Source organism: Aphis gossypii, chromosome 3, assembly GCF_020184175.1.
Source record: "Aphis gossypii isolate Hap1 chromosome 3, ASM2018417v2, whole genome shotgun sequence".
NCBI lineage: Eukaryota > Metazoa > Arthropoda > Insecta > Hemiptera > Aphididae > Aphis > Aphis gossypii.
Genome location: NC_065532.1, coordinates 19,665,026 through 19,682,642, shown reverse-complemented (window position 1 = coordinate 19,682,642; position 17,617 = coordinate 19,665,026). Strand labels below are relative to the sequence as shown.

The following is a 17,617-nucleotide window of genomic DNA, read 5'->3' as shown; positions in this document are numbered from 1 at the left end:
ATTTACGTCACTGATCCTGAAGTATAGGGAAATGACACAATATATTATATTTTATCTTAATATGATGTTCATTGTCCATGTTTTAATTAAAATTAATAAGTTATAATTTATAAAACCATTAAGTTATTTTTTTAAATTTTTATTTGATACTTATTATATGTAATATAAAGTTATGTTATGTAGCTTTTATAATATTGATATATCATTATAAGTTCTATACTTATATTATTTAAAATGTGTAAAAGAGTAGAAACTATAATTTCTTTGAATGATTTGATGATATTCATATATTTAAACTGTTATTAGTATTTTATTACTTTTATTATTGTATGATTTTTATTTAATTTAAATTATGCAGCTAACTAATTGTTAACTAAATATAATGAAAATAAATGTTATATAGTATTTTAAATTCAAATGACTGACAGCTGACATTTTATTGGTCTAACAACACTAAAGCAGTCGAGTGCAATCGGTACCTATAATATGAAAGGCAATTTTAAGTGCAATTAATGAACTTCCATAAGAGTATATTAACCTTCTCATGAAAAATATTCAATATACTAACGTGATTGCTTGAAAACAGCCATAAAAACCATTTGTTTAATGAAGCGGCACACGTTGGTCCGTTGCATCTTTTTATAGACACGTGATAGAATAATTTAACACGTTAATCCAGGTATGAATTTATTATATTATAATACCTATACTTATTCTTTTAAAAATAAAATTATAATATCATAATATAATATATGAATTACTGGCACAATATAGTACGTATAATGTACCTATTTCATTCAAATTAATTATTATAAATAGTTGTAAACAGTAACACGAAATAATTTGTATATTTTTGATTGTGTAATATGATGAGTTTCAAGTTTTGTGACATTTTTGGTGATTCAGAGTAAACTATCTAGCTAGGTTCAATTTTTAGAATTTTTTTAAACAAATGGTCGTAATTAGTGAGTTGTACACTTCTTAATTATTACTATAAACGACTACATATCTTTAATCTGTTTTCGCTTGGGAAACGACTATTATTAGGTTTTAGGTTCTAATCTGGAACATTTATTTGTAAATTATAATTATAAAAAATATGAATTATGGTTAACCTGTTAATTCTTCTATTTGATCCGAGAACAAATCTACCTACACAATGAAGATAGAGTAAAATAATTTTTAACTTTCAACATTTTTTTTCTGACCAGTTTATTTTAATTGTTCTTAAATATTAAAATTTAACTGAAAGTCATTTTCTTGTCAAATTTCACGTCAAGACAAAAGGTATAATAAATTAATATCATCCTATTAATTTAGTCTTCTCCTTCATGCTGTTAATTTTCAATATTGATTTTGCTACGGATTTAATGCCTGTGAATATTTCTTTCCCTGTTGTCACAATCTTCTCAGCTGGCAATAGAAAACCGTACATTCCTTTGTCTGGAAGTTCTATCGTATAGCTGTATTTTATACCAGCTTTCCCTTTGGCCCAGTCATCCGAACATCCTAGAACAATTAATAATATATACTTAGTTGTTCAATATATATTTACATACGTGCCATAAAATTTAATATACACACGACATATTAATTGCTTAACTACTTATTTATTGTTGTCCATATTGATTTTTACAAAAATATTATATCATTATTGTGGACATAACTGTGACAACTGTGTACTAATGTATGCATTATTTAAATAATATGTAATTATTCATAAAGTATTTTTTCTGTATAAATATTAGTTATAGGTTAATTATTTCCTTTTATTAATATATATTTTTCTCAATTGTTTTTATGGAAGACGGAATTATTAAATTAAATGACATATAATATTTTTAGATAGTTTTATATATTATACGCACAGTGATTCACCAAGTATTTCACACTCCTTCCTATTTTTTTTTTAATACTGAATGAATTTGTTTCTATTTTTTTTTTTTTTTTGAATTTTTAAATACACTTAAAACTCATTATTTCAAATTTTCTTGATTTTTTGAACTATTTAAGAAGTAGCGTTTGTTTTTTAAGTCATAATTTTCTTTCTATTATAACAAATTATTCAGAGGATAATTTTTTTTTTGAAAATCAGGTTATTCCATTATTAAGGTAAAAAAGGCGGTGAGCATAATTTGAGCATACTTGGTGAATCGCCCTATTTACATATTATAATACCTGATGTAGTGTAAAGCAATGATGGTGTAGTGCCGAGTCGATACTGCGAACCGTGTACTTTTTGAATTGCTTCAGTTGCTTGTCTCGCTAAGTACATCATATCATCATAATCATCCGCAAGTTTTTTTGTGTGACTCCAAGGTACTAGCCACATTTGTGAGTAAGAATGTAGAGTTAAATATACCTGCAAACATTCATTATTAAGGCATAATTTTCTCAAATAATGCTGACATTGCAAACATCATTTTTGCATATGCTTATAATTTTTTCTTGAAATCAATTAACTTTATTTTAACATTCCAATTATTTACCGATTAATGTATTCTGTAATTATTTTATTATTTTAAAGAACAAATATATTATCTTAACTCCTAAGTCCTAAGACATCGAGTAAAGATATTTAATAATTTAATTTTGTTTTTAAGTTTAATCTTTTTATGTTATTTTAATTTTTAAGCAGGTTATGCGAAATTTTATATTTTATTGATTTATCTATTTATAACTTCCTCAAAAATTATGATATTGTATAAAATTTACAAAAATGAAAGACGATATTCTTAATGTTAAGTTTGGTCATATGTTAATTAACTCTAATGTTAAAGCTAATAACACAAACACAAAATATGTTTTACTGAATTCAAATTTGGTGTATTGTACGTTTGTAAGACATAGACAACATATAAAACTATGAGAGTGTATAGCGTTTTCATAAGTGTTTAACGTATATATTCATAATTTAATGAAATTAAAGTAAATAAGAACAAATTTAAAATCTATTTTATAAGATAATAATAATGCAATTACTATCTATCATATAACAATGGAGAATAACTAAATTAAAACACACTTATTTTGTGGTTTTAGATTTAAAAACTAGAATCTTAAATTACTTGTATTCTATCCCTGTGGTCCAATATAAAATCAGAAACTGCTCTAGTTTCTGGTTCCGAAAAAGCGTGCGATCCAGCAAAAGTGTCAGAACACGGGTCTTTACTAGAGCCAACTCCAGCCCAGTGCCAATCCCAGTTTCTGTTTAAATCAACACCTTCACAACCATATGACATATCCCATAGAGTTCTAAAAACATGTTTTTTTGAAATTTAATTTTGAAAAACTATGAATTAATTATTGGGTATTTACCTTCCTGACTTGGTAGCTGCAGTCCTCCTAGACTTTCTCCATAGACGATCTACAGTATGACTATATTCGTAACCATCTGCATTTATCATTGGTAGAATATACCAATCAATCTCAGAAACCAATGTTCTGTAAGATTTATTTTCTACTAATTGCCTTAAAATGAATAGTGCTACAGCTGGTGATATCCATTCCCTTGCGTGAATTCCTATTACCGAAAATATCAATTGATATTGTTTAATTAAGAATACATTATTAAAAATGAAACTATAATAGCTATAATAGTCTAAGGTTATAGATTTTTATTTAATTTTAGAAATCTACCAATAGAAATACATTAAATGGTTGTTTAATGAGAAATATTGAGTTTTAATTTTGTTTCTATATTATATTCATTTTTAATTTTAATTTTAATAATTGTTCTCTATAAGTAATTTATAATTATATACCAGTTTAATTGCGTTGTTATTTAAATCCTATAAGATTTTAATTGTTTTAACTTTGCTATTCTTAGTTCTAACTCCTTTGATTTTTTTTTAATCATTTTTGCACTGATACGTGGGAATTATAAAAGCATTAAACAATCGCAAAAATAATATGGGTTTTTAAAAATGATTCTATAATATAACTTAAGAGAGTTAGTTCAATATCAGTATAACAAAGAATATAAACTCTAAAATAAAAAATGTTGAGGTTCCATCTATCCAATATACGATCATAAATGGCTTAAAAATTAAAAATTGAAATAGTATATACATTTCATTTAATACATTTTACCTGCATCAATCCAGATAGCAGGTTTGGCAGCGTTTTCCCTAGTTTGTCCACTTGATATTTTTACTACTTTTAGCGGTCGGCCTTCTACTGTTTTTCCGATAGGCAACAATTCCACCAAATGAGGATAGTTTTCCGATAGATACATTAAGTAGTCCAGAATATCTGAAAATATTCAGAAGTATTCAAATATCCATCATTGATATATTTATTAAAATGAGTTTTATTTATTATTGATAGGTACCAATAATAAGGAATTAATACTACAAATCATGATTAGAAATAATCAATTCAAAAAATTATTTTAAATTTGGAAAACATTACTTTTAGTTTGTATAATATAAATATTATTAGATATATTATTAACGTAAAAAATAAAATAAATAAAAAATGTTAATTGAATCACGTTACTATCTATATATAAAAAAAAAATAGTATTATCTGCATTATTAAAATATTGGCAATAAATACAATTTTTTTTTATATAGATTGTTCATTCTTATGTACCTATATGACTATACTTTATAATTAAGTTTTAATTATTTGATATTTATTTTACCTTGATAACGATGATATCTATTCCAAGTCATTACATGACCTTTTGTTGCTTTTAACTCTGATTTTTGATTAAGAGATGGCGATTTAGGATTTTGTTTATTAATGCTTCTCTATAATAGTCATTAAAAAAATATATCAAATCATATAAATCGTTTTTTCTTAATGAATATTTAAATTTTAAATGTATAATTAAAATGTACGCATACTTCTAAATCGGAACTGAGTACAACGAAGTTGATTTCTCTTTGTGTTAAAAATTGTTTTACGTCTCTAGCTACACTTGGCGGTAATACGAGATCTGCAGTATTATTCAACCGTATAGGCATCCAAACTTGCACACCTGGTTCTTCGGACATTGCTTCTAAATCGAGTACTTCGTCCTCGTCAGATGGTAAAACTCGAATAATTTGATATCTTTTGTACGACACTCTACTGGTTGTCTGTTTTTTGTTTGATACACCGCCTGAGATATAACAAATATTATAAAAATCATACAATTACATCGTATGATTTAACATTTAAAAATGTAGATGCTGGATATTTTTTGTATTTTTATTTATTTTTAAATACAAATATTTAAAATATAATATTTTTACAGTTTATACTCAAGTGTATAACATATCGTTTGGAATATACAAAGAAAAAAATAGTCTCCTAAATTGATGTATCCTATAAATATTTTGAAGACTAGTTTACATTTTAATTTACACTAAATTTCATTAAAGTTCACATTTATGGACTTAATGGATATTTAATGTTACCGTCTTTTAACTAATTTTATTCATAAATTCTCGGAATTGCATTAAAATAAAACAATGAACATTAATGATATTTAAGATTTAAATCGATATAGGTTTTTATGTATTACATTTATAAGCGTACGTTTCGTTGTTATGATTATATTTTATAACCATATCATTGCTTGTTTTTAAGTATTAAAAAAAAATTAACTAAACTTTTGCTTTGAACAATTTTATTTGAATCATAATAGTGATCATTTTTGTGTTCATAAAAACATATTACTATTTTTCTTACTAATAGTTTAAATATGTAGGTATTTAAATTCTTAATTTACCATTAAGCTATTGCCTATTGAAGACCATCAACAATACGCATATCGAATTAATGGGTCAATAATAGAATTTAGTATTGAGTTCAATATTGTTATTCGTAAAAAATAACAATCTAACGCTAAAACTTCGAAACGAATTTGAAGTGCTAATTTCATAAATTTAAAGAATTAAATTATAAATATATAATAATATTAAAAGTACATAATATATATTATAATAAAGTAGAGTATACTAATTTAAAAAAAAACATACATAAATGTTATATAATATATTATGTTTATTTGACCATATTTTAAAATATATTTTGTAAGTTAAAGCACAATCAAAAGACAAGAATGAAGACCATAAATTTATGATGTGTTCCTTTATCATAAAATTTAATAAACTACTAAAACATTTAAAGTCAACCAGTATCATCAGAAATCATTTAACAATAATGATAAAATATGTTATTTGTGTATTAAAAAGTATTGAGGATTAAAAATATTTAAGTTTAAAAATTGGCAATATAACGTGTAATAATTTCATTATGTTTATAATTATTTTTTAAGAGAGGCATTAAGTCTTTACTAGTGATACTTAAAAAAAAAAGATATACCAATTAATATTAAGACCATTAAAATTATTATAGTAGTAAAAGCAATTTGTAAATTATAAGCTCTATTTTAATTACACTATGTATAGAACGTTCAGGTTATGCTCCTAACTATCGAACGGGCAAATCGACATAATTGATGACATTTTAAGTAATATGCCAATATATTAATGAGTGTATGTTTGTACCTTTACTCATTTAAAATAGCTTGGTACCCAATTAGTAATCATGATGGTTGAAAGAATAAGGGCATAGAAATATAATAAATGTTTTTTACAACAGTTATTCGTTAGATGTTTACATATAAAATATAAATTTTATTTCATGTTTAAGTTGGAGGTTATATTCGTACATTTTTCTATGAAAATTTTAATTTAACTAAAAAAATAGTACCTAGTTGAAAGTTTATTTTTGAATTAAATTTTCATTTATCGCGGTTTTATTCTTCGAAATGACAGTAAAAACAAATATTACAATTTTTACGAGTACAAAGTGTATTAAAACGAAATCAAATAAAGAGTTCAGAGAAAAATATTAGTAGTAGGTATACTGTTGCAGTAAATAAATAATAATGTATGATTATCAAGTTGGTCGGTGGTTGAATAAACTCGATGACTCGGGGTTGTTAAAAAGAAGGGAATTGAAAAATTAAAATTAATATCTGGACACTATAGCCGATAGGTATAATAGGTATTGAGATCAGGTGATGCGAAAAGCAAAGAATCTAGCAATCATAATAAATAAACCAAATTACCAAAGTAATATTGACCGAGTTAAACAAATGTGAAATAATGTCGACGCGAGAAGTTAATACTAAATTTACTTTTTCCCACAAATTTTAAAATTCAACTCGTTTTATATCAATAACTAATTAATTTAATTGTGTACCGATGGTAAATGAGAGGCTTTGCCTATATATTTATAGTTATGCGTAAATGCGCCTAAATAGTCCTAACCAGCCCCGTCGTCTAACTCCACTCCCGCCGCCCCCGTTTACAATCATTACCCGAACTTACCCGTGATCGGTGCTATGACCATGTCGAAAATGTATTCCAAGTAACCGGCCACGGTGTTGTACAGTTGGATGGCTTTGAACGGAAATACGCCGTCCAGGCCACCGCCTCCACCGTCGTCGTCGTCATCTTCGGCTTTATCGGCGGCCGCTGCAGCCGGAGCGTTGGTCGTCGGCGAGGCGGCCGCCGCGACAACGACGATGACGGCCGCTACTGCGAGCCATTGCAGTGGCGGCAACTTCATTTTTGAGCCACAGTTAGTAAATTATATTTTATTATAAAGTATTGAATACACGAGTTATCAAAAACAATGTTATTGTCTCGGGTATTATTATTTTCGAAAATCGCACAAATCGGTTATTATAGTATTATTATGTCGGGTAGTCAGATTTATTTCCCGGATGCGATGAAAAAAAGTCGATCGTTCGCGATTACCAGTCGCCGCCGCCGCTGTCCAAATCTGCTGCATCGACATCCGCCGTTGTCATAGTGTTATTACGATGTAATTTTAGTGCCTTACTGTATTATAAATTATAATCCTAGGTGGACAAAAATCGTGGATACTGTCGGCGAGGACTCGTCGTGTGAGGTGCGTCGCGGGCTGAACGTCGATGTGAACTGACTGCACCACCGGCCGGCACCGGTGACTTGAGCAGCGATGGTAGTTAGGTATACGGACGCGTCACGCGCGATTTATCGTGTACCTGTTTATAATATATTATTGTCATATCGTTATGCCTAGACCATCGTTTTATTATCGATATTATATTAATTTTATTACATATTATTATTTGTACGTAAATTCGTAGAGTCGTGTTTGACTTTCTTTTTCGACGGCGACGAAATCGTAGTCATTATTTGTCACAAGTTGTGTATAGTTTATTCGTAGGACGGACAAAACAAGATATACCCGTACAATACACACGGGTAAGTATGTAATTTAATAATATAGGTAAACGCCTCGACCTAGCAATATGATTTTTGATATGAATACAACAGTATATGACACTGAGACGATCATTTCAAGACCGACAATCGTTTGCGGAACCGGAAAGTGAGATACGGTTTTCCTCCGTTGTTAAATATAGGTACTTTAAATTTTTCTTCAATTATTAAAATCACGTATGAAAACCTCCAAATGAGCTCGCTCTTTATTAAAATGAATTTTATTTCTAGGTATATAGTGCATAAAATTACGACACACATTATTTAATTTTAATGTTTATATTATTTTTGTACTAAGTAAACACAATATTAATAATATGTAGGTACCTAATTAAAAAATTAATGATAATGATTGTATTGTAATATAATTTGAAATTATTAAAAATATTTATATCTATTTTATCATATTTCATCATAATGGTTTTTAATATTTATTTATTTTGTATTTGATATTTAATATTACATAAAAATGTATAGAAAAATATTCTTGACCAGAAAATTAATAAATGGGTGATCATTTCTAATTTTGACACTAAAAGTAAATTGATAGTGGAGAAAAATAGTTACGGTCGTGAACCTAAAACCTCATTCTAACTATAATTGAAATTATTAAAAATTAGGTTGATACATGAGTGGTTGATGCTAGGCCGTTTTAGGTTTTAAAATATTGACGGTATTTAGGTCTGTATCACTGAATCAATAGATATTTGGTATACGAATCACACTATGGCTTTTATTTGTCGCACGTGTACATCGATGGTTTACTGCACACAATTTATAACTCTTCTTTTTTCCAAAATATTATTTCAAAGACCATTAAATAAATTGTGTTTATTTAAAATTTAAAATATTTTAGAATTTACTGTGACAATTTTTTTTAGTACATTATAGAGATGCCATTTCAATTTGTGATTGACATAGTTTAACGTTTGTTTAATTTTATAAGAAACTAAAAAATAAGAATACTAATATTATTCTTAGAAAAAAAAAATGTTAATAATATATTTATTGGCATAAATATTATGTGCCTGTTGTTGGGTGTTGTGAATTGTATGGTAGTTATATTATTTTTATTACGATCTTTACAAAATACTTGACTTATGTATACTTAGGACCCAATATTTGAGTCACGTGCAATTGTATTTCTATTTATTATTTACTTCTTATTAGTTATTTGCCTAATTGATATAGGTGGATAAATATATTTTACAAACTATTTGATTGTTAATAAATATACACAGTAGGTATACATAAATTAGATATTTTCATAGAAATTATGTATAATAACACTATATATAAACATATATTATAGTAATATAATATACATATATACATTATACATAGGATAATTTATTTTTCGTTACAGTATTATTGTTAGGTATTTATTTACATCTTCATTCTTCAATATTATTATGACCTATATTTCATTCTTCAATGTGGTTTTCTATTTGAATTAAGTAATACATAGGTAAGAAATAAGCTAACTTGAATGTTTTTCTTATATGATTTAATAATTATATGGAAATCTTATGAAAATATCTGTACACTTTATATAAAATCTCTATAAAACCTTTATAAGTACAGAATATAATATATATATATCTTTAATATATTATAGATGTTAATGTTAAATAGTAAAGTAATTTGAACATTACATTTTAAAGCATAAATTGTATGTATAAACATTATAATCATTTTGATCACAAAAATTATACCTATCTACTTGGCTATTTGGCTATACATAATAGTAAATATAGTAACTATTAACCATAAATAACTATAAATAAATATATAATTATATTTTAATATCTAATATATAAAATATGTATCTTAACCTTATATTATAGTTTTAGTTTGTGTAATTATATTCTAAGTCAGCGGTTCTCTGCAACCTTTTTTAATTCACGTACCCTTTGACCTCTTTCACCACTATTTCACGTACCCCAAATATCAATTTAGAATATAAATAAATGAAAAATAATTTTTCGCGTACCCTTTGAGATCATGTCACGTACCCCAGGTTGGGAACCGCCTTCTAAATGAAAAAATGAAGGTATTGATTTTATTACTAAAGAAAATTATTATGTTAAACGTTTTATATAGTAAAAAATACTTCTATCTTTTCTTAAAAGGTGGTTGCTAATAGAAAATTAAGATCTAGAGACTTGTTGGTTATTTTTGGGAAGCCAATAGTTAAAATTGTCAGTTATTAAAGTATATTATAAAATATTGAGTGTAAACGAAAATTTTTACGCTTAAACAATTTTAAATAAAATTAAAGTAATTGACTATTGCGATTTAAAAACGAATAACTGTAAAGATTAGTTTTTATCAAAAATATTCAATTTTGCATTTATTTGATATTTTAAGAATTTTGTAGTATTTATATATATGTATTTTAAATACCTATTCTAATTTTTTAGTTTTTTTATTTATTTATGATAAAATTGTCTACCTATACATTTTAAAACAAGATTTATCATAATATCGTTTACACGCTGTTACAAAGTTATGTAAGATTAGTTTTAAGCTATTGCCTATAGTTTATACCACAACCTTATTTTAATCGTTATTATTTGAGTATAGTCTCAGTACCTATCGACTTAAAAATAATAATAATAATGTTAATATATGTTATTATACTAATTGGTTTATAATATAATAAATGCGATGTTTCCTCCATAAATTCAACCAACAGTAAAATAAATTATTAAATAATATAATATAAATATATTATATATAATAAAGTATTCTTTGTAATAATGGGCTGATAGACCATATCTGACTAGAATCATTTTTCGTGCACAATGGGTTATTGTTGAATTCAAATTTAACACTTCTATTATAGTGACCTACCTACTCAATGGTGAGGTACACTGGAAGCCTACTACTATACAGCTTCAAAGTGAGTTTCCTGATTTAAAAAAAATAAATACATTTACGGGTATAGGTAGGTACTCGAATATCAACTGTATAATTTCTAATATAATATAACAATTTGACCCAGTTGAAATTAGTTATTGCCTTTTAATTTTTAATCATACTATTTATTAGGTACCTATTCATTAAACGGCGTATACGTTTTATATATTCATAATATTTTAAAACAAAAATAAACGTAGCTTAATAATTTTTAATAGACCACTGCGTCTTTTATTATACCTACAAACCCGTAACCTCAATTCGTTTGATGCATATGACTTATTGTATAGGTATTATTATATTATAATATAATTACACCATAACTCATATACACAATTCACAAGACAATTATATTAAATAGATAGGTACTGGAAAGTCAACGATTGTTTAATAATTTCATGTGTACACGATGTACATATTATATTTATTAATTTGTTAATCAACGTTCCTATACAGTATTATAAACATCGCTCATAGTGTCCTTATTATTAGCATAGACATCGACCCGTTAATATATTATCTAGAGTTCACGAATGCAAATCGATTATAATGAGTAATGACCATATCGTATTTACATTGTATTACACAGTTACCTACGAGAGATTTTAATTTCTTCTTCCTGCTGCAGAGCACATCGGTCGTCACTCCGTACTCGTAATGGTTAATTGAAAACCGGGCGTAGACAAAATCTATTGTAAAAAGTAGTAAAACTATCAATGCAGTATTATGTAGGTATATACAATGGTATACTAAATATATCGGTCATCCCAACGCTTAAAATCGTACAACCATAAAAATATGTTATTTGTCAATTAAATTTATTATAATTTATTTTTGAAATTATTGTGTATAGATACTTCGTACCTAGCTTTAAATTTAAAGCATTATTATTATTTCGATTCATCACGATAAAATCAATACAAAAAAATGTATTTACTTTAATCTATACGCACAGCATTAATTTCACATGAAATGGATTTGATTATATCTTATTAGGTAGTTTTTTTAATGTTACTATGTTAACGTCCATATAATTTGGTATCTATAAAAATATAGTTATCTTTTAAGTGAGTACCTATCTATGGCTTTTATAATTCCAATCATTAAAATTGTCTTGCGTCACATTGTCATATTAAAGTTCATGTGCTATAGGTAAAAAGTCAACATTCTACAATCTCTATATTAAAAATAGTAGGTGAATTATAATATTTTTAAAACCTTATAGAATTATCTATGTAAAAATCCTTATCGATTATAAGTATACAAATATAACATATTTTCCACGAATTTTATTAAAATAGTTTTTTATTTTGATGACCATTGCGTTGTATTATAAGTTAATTTATTATAAACTTATGAATAATAATAACTTAATATACCTATAATTATAATGGTATTTTAGTTTGATTAAAAATATTATAAAACGTAATTATTTTTGTTTTCAATCGTTTATACCAAATGGTTTTCAAAAACATTCATTTTCATTGTTAGAAAATATTTTGAAATATTATCATTAGACCAAAATTAGTTTTGTTTAAAAGTGCCTACCTACTAAAATAATAAGTTATTATTATTTATTTTTATTCTCATTTTTTCTACCTACTGTGCTTTCTACAAATACTTTTTTGCTGAATAATATAGGTGTCATTTAAATTATTAGATATTAAAGCCATAGCATAAGGTACAGTGACATACTGGAATGTACCTATGTAATTTTTATATATAAGTACGTTGCCCTAAATTTCCTTAACAAACTGTAAACAGTTGAACTAGATTATAATATAGAATTAATTGGTACTAAGTAAAAGTTTATTTACAAAATTGACACAAAATTTAAATTTTTAGGATGGTGAAACTAATTATAATTGAACTTGGTTAAAATGTGAACTAATGCGTTTTTTAAAATTTAATGTATTTCACTTTTCAATAATTTTAATTCTATATTATATTTCTAGCGTGAATAATTAGCTATTACAATTTTGTTTGTTTTGAAAAGTACTTAATTGAAAAATTTTTTACTTTAATTTACAGCTTATATTTTGTGCATCTATTCAAAGAAATTTCAAAATTAGTAGTTTTAAAATATTGTTATAATTTATTTATTTCACTCTTGCAGTATTCGTTTATATTTTATTGATTTTGTTAGGTTAATTTTTGTTCACCTAAAATAAAAACAAGATAAATTAATATCATTAGTAAATTATAATAGCCTTGAAAATTAAGAAAAGTATGTTAATGTTAAAAAATAACTATGGTATGGTAATTAATCATAAAGTCATGAAAAAGTATTCCATTAATTTTGTTTTTATTGTTACTAACATTTAGGTGCGAATGTACGAAGTATCTAGTATAAATCATAGGAACCTACATTATTTTGATGTAGACGAAGAAAACTTATTAGGTACACGAACTTTTAGTTACCTACTTACTTAAAATAAATGAACATAAAAGCTTTCTGATTCTGATATTATCTGTAAAATTCATACAAAAAAGTATTATATTAAATGGGTGACCTAAATTAAAACTTGGGTAGTAATTTAACCTATATAATCTATGTTATTATATTATGTACATTTATATTTTATACCATAAAACTAAATAAATAGGTAGATATAAGTGACATTTGTGTTGAAAAGAATTTTTTCGAGTGAACTAAAATTATTCTTGAGTATTTACTAAAATTATTGATAGACATTAATTATAATGAGATAAACTTATAGTTAGATAATAAGTTATATTTATATTATTGTGGATATTATTACACATGATATAATAATTTAAAAAAAAAAAAAATAAATATAGATAGTCTAAAAACAATCTTAAAATTCTTAACTTTTCAAAAACGGTTTAAGTTACCTACCCGTTAGGCTTAATTTACATGTTTTGTATCTGATTTAGATTACTATGTTAATTATTGTGTAGGTTATATACTAGTATAATACAAATACCTATAAGCAAAGCGGTTTTATTATATTTTTAGAAATTGGGTCAGAGTGTTTATTTTTATTTTATTTCGGATATTACGTAGGTACCTGAAGATCATTGATGGGTTCAATGTATTAGAATCTCTCTCAGAAGAAAGGATTTTAACATGTCATATAAAATATGCATGTTAATACTAGGCACCAGTGGTAGGTATGTAGCAGTTGTAGTGCATAACAACTACACTGTAAGGTACACCAAATCACAAACAATATGAAGACGAGTTTTCCAGCCTTAAACCAGACTAATATTTAGTTGTTTAACTGGTCCAAACACCCCAAGTATTTATCTACTAGTGTGATGAATATGTAGTCGCACGTACACCATCATTTTCGTTTTAGCTTTTTATTATCAATAGGTGCTTAAAGAATAATTTAGTCATATTTCACTTTTAAGTTTGAACATTAAATAGATCCTGCATAAGAAAGTTCATTTTAATTAGTACCTTTAAGTGCTACTGAAAATTTAAAATACAGCCTAGATCGAATGCGGAACCAGGAACGAAATAATTTAATAAATATATTATACTTGTGTTTTTGTGTAGGTATACTACATTAATACATCACAGCACTGGTATAGCATTATCTAAGTAGCATTATGATAGGCGCTAAAATTGTTTCAAACAATAGATACCAAATCAATTTATTTTTATTTTTATTAAATTAAGCTCTTTTAAAATGTTTAAATTAGACAATAAGTGTATTATTTTATTTTTAAATACAGTTTGATACATTTAAACATTTTTATGTAAGTAGGTATTATTTAATTTTATTTATGAGGTGTGATGGGCACTGATGACAGAGCTGATATGTTATTTTTGTTGATTTTTGGATTATCATGTAAATAGTTTAGAAATAATTTTTGAGTCATAGATGCTAAAAACCCTTATTATCATCTCTATTCACGTCTTAAGTAATATGTATGTTATTTTAAAGTGCTTTAGGTACTTGAATGAAATAATATAATTTGTAACACATTTATTTTTGTGCATTTGGTTTTAAATAATTTTAAATTTAGATTTTAAATAAAAATATAATATAATTTTAAAAATAATTTGGTAATCATGGTGAACACAATATCATTTTTGCGAATATTTGAAAAAATAATAATACGTCTTAATCAGTACAAATAAAATAAAATAATAGATATTTGAATTTTGAATAGCTTTTAAAGTTTAAACTATAATTTTATTATATTCATATATTTTTTTAATGTCAAAGTTAGGACTATTGAAATAGTTGTATTAGATATTATTCAATATTTTTTTTAAAACAAATGTAGTTTTGGTAGTATTCAAAGGCGGTCATTTACTAGTTAAACAGTTTGAGTTGAGCCAAAACATTTATTCATTTTTAACATTTTAATTTTACTAGTTAGTTCATTTATTGATTAATGTAAGAACTTAATGATTTTAAATGACTGCTGAAATAGCTTTTTATGATGATTTAATTTATTAATTTCAAGTTAAGATTAAAAATGTTTTTGAAATATTGTTGGTTTTAATAGTTTTTACATTTTTACAACTGTGTAGGTACATGGTTTAAAATAAAAATACTCTAATACTTAAATTATAGTTATAGATAATACTATAATTTCTGTTCTGCTTTTCGATAAAATTATTTATAGTTTTTGATAAGCGCATAATATAATTTGTTTGATAGTACTTTTTTCTATAATTAAGTTTAATAAGTTTTTATTGAAAACATAGGTTGGTAGGTAACCTATTTGACTGTGAAATGTAAACATTTATTCGATTCATACTTGTAAAAAAAAAAAATACAATAAATATTTACCAAAAACTGATAAATTTATAATTATTAAATGATCAATCATTTATCATATGATTTAATAGCTCAATTTTTCTTTTTTATAATTTATTGTAAATAATTTAAATACTTCATTAAATTAGTCATATTACTAAAATACATTCACACAATGATAATAATTATGTAGATAAAATATAATATGTGATTTATTTTTCTATTTGAAAAGAACTTCTTAGAAATTTCTTAAAATAATATTTTAAATTAAAAAGTTCACTTTTCAAATAATTAAGCGTGTAATGATTATAATTTTTTTAAATATTAAGTATATTAGTATTCACCAGATATTTTTTAAATGGTTAGGAGGAATTATAGTTGTTTGCAATCACTATCTGGTAAAAATTAAAATTTATTAATATTTTTATTGAATTTTATTGTTATTTGAGTTCATAAGTTATTTATAATATTGATACATGTTTCTTCGACAGTAAGACAGTAAGTTATTTATGAGTATATTATTAACTATGTTTTATTAACCATATGTTTGATATAATATGTGTATATATATTATAAATCATTTAGTCATTATCTGATAGCAAAAAAATTACTTAGAAATTTTAAAATATAATTATTCGTTAGGGTTCGTACTTTAAAGTATATGCTTCTTTTTTATATATATGATATAGAAATCTAATTTGAATACATAAATTCGTTTCATTTTATTCTGATTCCAAATAAACCAATTTATTTTTGCTTTTTTATTGCTTTTTTCCATTAATCTAGATGTGGATTCTTATATGTTTATTATGCTATTGTAATAAAAATAAATAATAAAAAGTGTAAAAACCCAGAATGCGAATATTGGATTATTGTTTTCATTATCGGCTTGTTTATTAAATATATTAGGTAAATGTATAGATTATCGATCTAATCTACATATAGCCTGCAGTAGTACCTATACGATCATACTGATACTGCCTTCAACATCGATATCAACCATTTCAAAATTTAATATTTAGTGTTGTAATTTGCAACTTCTTGTATGAAGTAATGAAGTATGCACCGATCACTTCAGTGGATGTAGAGAGTTCGTTTTCTATGTATAAAAATATTCTGTTGGACAATAGAGTCAGTTTAATTTCTGCAAATTTATGGAAATACATGTAAGTTAATTCTTTTTTTTAATTAAATTATATTTCAAAATTTTTTATTCATTTTTATGACTAGTTCATGTTCATTTTTGATCATGCTTTTTTTAAAAATAAAATATATACTTTTTTTTGCTTTTTTAAAACAATCACGTTCTTTTTAGTTGCTTATTATGCTTTAAAAACCGTTAATCGAGCACTAGTAATAGTATAAGACTATAAGTAATAACTAATAAGTATAATATGCAGCTTAAAACTGATATCAACATATTATACACATGTGATATGTAGATAAATATTATAATTATTAATTATTATTGTATATTATTACAAAAATAAGAAAATAAGTAAAAATATTAAAAATACTTTGTCATAAAATATCAGCTATTTTTTTTTTTTTTTTGGCGATTTAAATTTATAAAAAAATTTTTTGAATGTAAGTATAGATAGTAAAAATTGTTAAGCTTAACATCAAATTATATGTGTTCCTTCAATTTCGTTATGCCGAATCAGTGGAGAATTAATGTTT

At 24.9% G+C, this 17,617-nt stretch overlaps 1 protein-coding gene across 1 annotated transcript; it reads right to left on the bottom strand.

Annotated features, from left to right (window-relative positions):
• Positions 1-674: 674 nt before the first annotated feature.
• On the bottom strand, positions 675-8,027 carry LOC114126387 (carboxypeptidase B-like). Its single transcript, XM_027990326.2, has 8 exons — positions 7,332-8,027; positions 4,854-5,110; positions 4,649-4,757; positions 4,093-4,254; positions 3,319-3,523; positions 3,069-3,255; positions 2,179-2,362; positions 675-1,509 (listed from the first exon to the last, which is right to left on the bottom strand). The coding sequence occupies exons 1-8, from the start codon at positions 7,570-7,572 to the stop codon at positions 1,304-1,306; spliced, it is 1,551 nt and encodes a 516-aa protein (XP_027846127.2). The 5' UTR covers positions 7,573-8,027; the 3' UTR covers positions 675-1,303.
• Between the last annotated feature and the right edge of the window lie 9,590 nt (positions 8,028-17,617).

Excerpts from the sequence above, each read along its gene's own strand:
- LOC114126387 (XM_027990326.2), bottom strand. The coding sequence starts at position 7,572 with ATGAAGTTGCCGCCACTGCAATGGCTCGCAGTAGCGGCCGTCATCGTC. Across the intron at positions 4,758-4,853 it reads TACTCAGTTCCGATTTAGAA|AGAAGCATTAATAAACAAAA; the intron begins GTATGCGTACAT and ends TGACTATTATAG. Across the intron at positions 1,510-2,178 it reads ATTGCTTTACACTACATCAG|GATGTTCGGATGACTGGGCC; the intron begins GTATTATAATAT and ends TAATTGTTCTAG.